Consider the following 6,251-nt stretch of genomic DNA (forward strand, 5'->3'; position numbering starts at 1 on the left):
GGGGTTGATGATGAACCAGTGTAGAGGAGTTCCACATTAAGTCATAATTGGCTTTGTGTTGGGAGAGTATGTGTCAATTGGTGGAATCAGGCACAGAAGAGAGTAAGAGTTTCTTGTACTAACAACATAGCAACTGATCACTCACTTGTTACTCAAAACAATAGAACTTCAGAGACGAATTTACTAATTCCAGAATAGAGGTGTGGCCTTGTTCTGATGTCCTTAGAGAAGATGTCTACTTCCGATTTGATGGAAAACCTCAGGGAAGAACTGACCTGTTTCATCTGCTTGGACTATTTCACCAGCCCAGTGACCACTGAATGTGGGCACAGCTTTTGTCTGGTGTGTCTCCTGAGGAGCTGGGAGGAACATAACACTCCTTTATCTTGTCCTGAGTGCTGGAGGACCTTGGAGGTCCCTCATTTCCAGCCCAATGAGCGTCTGGGGAGGCTGGCTGGCATCGGCAAGCAACTCAGGTCCCAGGTGCTGCAGAATATGGACAAACAAGGCACCTATGGGAGAATGCTGGCAGCCACTAAGGTGTCCCCTGATGATGAGCAGGGTGTAGACGCTTTCTCAATCCAGTGTCATGGAATAAACAGAGTGCATCTCTTGAGTGAGGCTGAGAAGCATCACAAAGTAAGACTGGCTGCTCAATACAAATCTCAGAACACTGATCAGGTTCCATCACTTAACTCCCACAGTGTTGTCGACCGGTGACAACCTTGGGTGCTGACCTCTGGGCACAGGCCACAAACTTGGCCTGGATTCTGCTTTAGCCTTTCTTTTAGAGTCCCAGTCATCTTGTTGTTATTGGTCCCCGAGGCCCCTGGTGCCCAGCTCATTTGCCAGAGTGTTTGTTTCTATTGCAGGAGAAACTCCAGGAAATCCTCAATCTTTTGCGTAAAAAGAAAAAGGAAACTCAGGTTATATTAAGCCATGAGAAGGAGAGAGTGATATTGTGTAAGGTCAGTAACTGTTCTACTTGTGCGTCTCATACATGATTCTGTGAGGGGTTGGTTTCTACAGGAATACTTAGTGATGAAATGCTAGGGGGCGAAAAGATGAAATTTTCCAGTCCCCATCTACAGTGTGCAGTCTCCTTGCTCTGGCTGCCTAGCTTTGCTTACCCATCTGGGAATCTCAAGACTCAGCTCAATTTCCCCAGGCTGGCTTCCCCTCCCTTCTTGGTGTACCTCTATAACTCAGAGGCTACCTCTATATTAGCTCTTATTATAGTTATCTAAAATATAATGTATGCTTATAGATATATAACATAAAATGGAGATCAATAGAAAGAAAAATGCTTTGGGGCCAAAAATATTGCAAATAAAAAAAAAGAGAGAGAGAGAAAGGAAAATAAAGGCAACCTAGTAGTTAGGATTAGTACAACTGAACAAATGCTTGAGGTTAGTCACAGACCTGAATCTGAGCTGTCTAGCAAAGCAAAGAGCTAAATGTTCAGCCATCTTAAAAATATGTGTGTGTCTGATTCTCCCCGTAAACTCTGGGTTCTTAAATGGGAGTATTGATGATGCACATTTCTATTTCTAGTACGTGACCAGGTACCTACCTTTATTGAATAAATATTTGTTGAATAAATAAGCACACTTTTTTCACCATCTAGTTCTTATTTTATATTGCCTTACATTTTACAGTGCTACTGACCACCACCTGTCATATAGTTTTTGTTTATTTGTGTGTGTTTTCCACTAGAATCATAGCCCCCTGGGAATAGAAATTTTGGTTTTCTTTACTACTGTATCTACATCACCCACAACTAAAATATCAAATTATTCACACAACTAGTCAATAGAATAGATGCGTCATGTGTCAAGCTTCAAGAGCTGTCACAGTGGGACTCTAGGGCTTTGTAAGGCTAAAAAAAACCCCCATTCTGTTACTAACCTTATGTCATCCATGTGTGTGCGTGTGCATGGGACGGCAGGAGGAGACAAAGAATTGTAAACAGGTTGTCGCGTTCGAATACATAAAAATGAACCAGTTTCTGAAGGAGGAGGAGCAGCTGCATCTCCAGCTGCTGGAAAAGGAGGAAAGAGAGAACCTGAAGAAACTTCGGGACAGCGAGATCAAGCTGACCCAGCAGGTCAGGGGCCTCAACAAAGTGATCGCTCAGATGGAGGCCTTGTGCCGGGGCTCGGTGAGCGTGTCTCCTGAGGTAAGAACGCTGGGAGCGTGGATGGAAAAGTGGGTAGCTACGCACAAGGTTTCTTTTTTTTTTTTTTAATATATCATTATTGATTTCAGAGAGAGGAAGGGAGAGGTGTAACATCAGTGATAAGAGAGTCATTGATCGGCTGCCTCCTGCACACTCCCTGCTGGGGATGGAGCCCACAACCCGGGCATGTGCCCTGACTGGGAATCGAACCCTGATCGCCTGGATCCTAGGTTGAAGCTCAGCCGCTGAGCCACGCCAGCCGGGCCACACACAATATTTCATGTCATGCAAAATAAAATTTTCTTTATTTACCTAAAAAACTAAGTTCTGGTCCCAAAATAGTTTTCCTACAGAATTAACATTCTATATAGTATAAATAAAATCTTTTTTAAAAAATATATCTTTATTGATTTCAGAGAGAGGAAAGGAGAGGGAGAGAGAGAGACAGAAACATCAATGATGAGAGAGTCATTGATCGAGCCCACAACCGGGCATGTGCCCTGACCGGGAATCGAACCCTGATCGCCTGGATCCCAGGTCCACGCTCAGCCACTGAGCCATGCCCGGCAGGGCTATAAATAAAATCTTAAAGGGGTGGAGAAAAACAAAACACAATGAGGGATACCCACCTGAACCAGGCTTGATGATGGCTCCAGTTTCCCCCTTGCCTGCTTCTCTGTTAACCTCAGCTTTGTCAAATATTTTAAGTTTAATGAGCATCGACCATGGGCTGGGCACATTAAATATCTTCAAAAGGCCTGGTGAAGATAAGTGCTATTAGGGTAGGTGCGATAGGTGATCGTTATAGTAGCTCTTGTGTAATGACTGAGCCCTAAGGCAGTTCGGTAGTTTGCCTGTCCAATAGCTAGTAGGCGGGAGAACCCAGGCATCTGTGTCCTGAGCCACAGCCCTCGCCGCTTCCTCCCTCCTGCCCTCCCAGGCTGCTGCGTCCTCCAGACCCGCCCAGACAGAAGCTAGGCCAGCCGACTCCAGCTTCAGGTCTCTTTCCTGGACTGGCTCCTCAGAACGCCACTGTGTACTTCCACGCCTTCCCAACAGCCCACCCCAGCTGTCCACAGCTTTAGTGTCAGCTCTCACGGGCCACTGTCCTGTAGTTATCTCTGACTCCCCGAGACATTGGATAGTGAAGCCAATAGCCTGGCTCCTTTGTCAGCCACAGGTTCTCTTGACAAAGTGATGATATGAGAAAAAGGAAAGGACAGAGTAGTCTAGTCATTTGAGAAATATCTCCTGTTCACAAGAACTCACCCTCTAGAAGAAGTAGGGGATTTGTTTTCTACCATATGCTCCCCCACTCAAGAGCTGTAGGAAGTGGATTCTGTGACATTTTCAAAGGACTGTATCAAAGTGCACAAATCCTAACCTCCTTTCTTTTATACCCTTAGGAGGTGAAAGAAGCACTGAATAGGTAGGTTTCCATCCTGTGTTCAGTGATGTCGGATACGGGGATGTGGTGCTGATGGGGACAGAGTGGGGATGGGAGTGTCCATGCAGCTGGGACAGAATCAGCTGGTCCCCCTCGTTGGAGCAGGCCCCGTGGCCTGGGCAGAGATGGAGTGACCCTCTGCCCTCCTGTAGGAGTGAGCCGCTCTTGCTTCAGTGTCCCGAGACCACCCCCACGGAGCTGAGTCTGTGCCGCATCACCGGAATGAGGAAGATGCTAAAAAAATTCAGCAGTAAGTCAGCCTGATTTGTCAAACTTGCAGTGTTTTCCAGAGTTAACTTTGTTATATTTCAAGGGATGCAAAACTGAGCGTTTAGGCAGCTTCTTCTGGGTGCCAGGCTCTCAGTGGAGGCCTCCCGAGCCATCAGGGAACAGCAGGGAAGGCTGGGCGACAGAGCATCTCTGCTGAGCAGACGGAAGCAGTGAGGCTAGAGTGATGTCTGCCTGGCTTTTTTCCCCCTAAGGAGTCCTGGTCCTTCATTTGTTTTCATTGCTCTGTTTTGTTTGTCTCATCCCCTTGCACATACCTACCTACCTCCTCAAGGGTTTCTGTGTTTCCACCTCTGTCTTTGTCAGGACAAAAGCTAACAAACTTAAATCCCAGTGAAGGAACATTCAAAGATTATTCTTTTAGAATACTCCAGATATTTAGGCTGGCTAAGGACAAGAGGTCAGCATTAGGTTTCAACTTTCGTCTTGACAATCTGACTTTCAGAGGAAGGCCTACTCAATTTCGGACTCAACAGATATCTGATAAGTGCCTACTATGTGTCTGGTACTATTCTCTCAGGCTCTGAACATACTTACAATGACAAATAAGACAGAATTGCTTTTGCTTTTGTAGAACTTCCAGTGAAATTGAGGAGATCGACCTTAATAATCACAGATATTTAGTGATGATTGGAATTTGATCTATCGATAAAAGTAAAATTGTATGATAAAGGGACCTAATCTTGTCTGAAGAGTCAGTGGAAGTTGGAGGCCTCTTCTGTGACATCCTCTCCAGAGAGTGAGAGAGGGGCCTCACTGGTTCACAGTGCACTCATCAAAGGGTCGCTGGGGGCTGCACTAACTCCCGTGAAGCTGCACGTGAGCATGACATCATGAAACATGCTGATTAGGGATTGCTATTCCAGCACTCGGTGACTTTGTAATTTTGGTCCAGCTTCATAACCTTTATGAACGAACCTAAGTTTTCTTTTTAATAAAAATGGAAAAACAATAACACTTGCCATGATTAAATGAGATAATGTACAGAAAATGCTTGGCACCTAAGTAGGAGTTCAGTAAATGATAATTGCCAATATTTCTCTCCCATCCCAAGTGAAGAACCAGACCCAACCTTGGCTGAAGCGAATACAGATGACAGGGGGTGCATCACCCTGTGTGAACACATAGCTCTGAGTGCTCAGACCGTCATGTGAACAAAACAACCTCCAGTCCATCACCTGAGATTCCTCTCTCCCTCTCAGACAGGCTAAATATCACTTTTCACACAGCTCTCTTCTGCTTCCTTTTAGAAACTTACTCTCTATTTTGTGAAACCGTGAAAGAAGGGCTCAGACATTCTTTTCTAAAAACAAAAATCCCCACCAGGCTCACCTAAATTATATTTTTAAAAATAGGACTGAATATTAAGAATTTAATTTACATTCCACATACATGGAGCGGGTAGGGTTCAGAAATGCAAATGAGCATTCATTCTTTTCTCCTCTTACAGCAGATATAACTCTGGATCCTGCCACAGCCAATGCCTACCTTGTCTTGTCTGAGGATCTGAAAAGTGTGAGCTATGGAGGGGTCCGACAGAAGTTACCTGACAACCCAGAGAGGTTTGACCAGTCTGCAACCGTGCTGGGTGCTCAGAGCTTCACCTGCGGGAGACACTACTGGGAGGTGGAAGTAGGAAACAAGACCGAGTGGGAAGTAGGCATCTGTAAGGACTCCGTGAGCAGAAAGGGGAATCACCCCAAGCCACCTGGAGACCTCTTCTCACTTATAGGCTTAAAAATTGGAGATGATTATAGCCTCTGGGTCTCATCACCTTTAAAAGGTCAACATGTCAGGGAGCCTGTGCAAAAGGTTGGTGTGTTCTTAGACTACGAGTCTGGACACATAGCATTCTACAATGTGACGGATGAGTCTCTCATCTACAGCTTCCCTCCAGACTCTTTCCAAGAGGCACTCAGACCTATATTCTCCCCTTGCCTCCCAAATGAAGGGACGAACACAGGCCCCCTTACCATCTGCTCACTGAATAGCTATGTCTGAAGGAGCTGCCCCTGAGCCCCTGCTGAGGATGAGGTCTGAGACCAACAGATGACTATTAATTAAGATGACAAATGTGTTGGCAGTATTAACATCAGGTGATCTAAAAGTAAAGCCCCCTCCCCCAAAGAGTTTTCATTAATTTGAGTCCACAATGAACAGCTAAATTGGACAATCAACTTCTAACACAAATAGGAGAAAGCTAATCATGCCCCATATCTTTAACCAAATTTATCATCTAGACTGTCCCATCTATGTTCTGATCATTAAAAATGTAGTTAGAACTAGCCCCTATTACCCCAAATCCCACTGTCATAGTACAGTTTTATAAATATATAT

At 45.1% G+C, this 6,251-nt stretch overlaps 1 protein-coding gene across 1 annotated transcript; it reads left to right on the forward strand.

Moving 5' to 3' along the window:
• Positions 1–231: 231 nt before the first annotated feature.
• On the forward strand, positions 232–5,915 carry TRIML1 (tripartite motif family like 1; the record flags this gene model as incomplete). Its single annotated transcript, XM_081128930.1, has 5 exons — positions 232–639; positions 873–968; positions 1,949–2,208; positions 3,779–3,876; positions 5,365–5,915. The coding sequence occupies 5 exons, from the start codon at positions 232–234 to the stop codon at positions 5,913–5,915; spliced, it is 1,413 nt and encodes a 470-aa protein (XP_080985056.1).
• Between the last annotated feature and the right edge of the window lie 336 nt (positions 5,916–6,251).

This window comes from Miniopterus schreibersii, assembly GCF_964146895.1.
Source record: "Miniopterus schreibersii genome assembly, chromosome: 2".
In the NCBI taxonomy this organism is placed as follows: domain Eukaryota; kingdom Metazoa; phylum Chordata; class Mammalia; order Chiroptera; family Miniopteridae; genus Miniopterus; species Miniopterus schreibersii.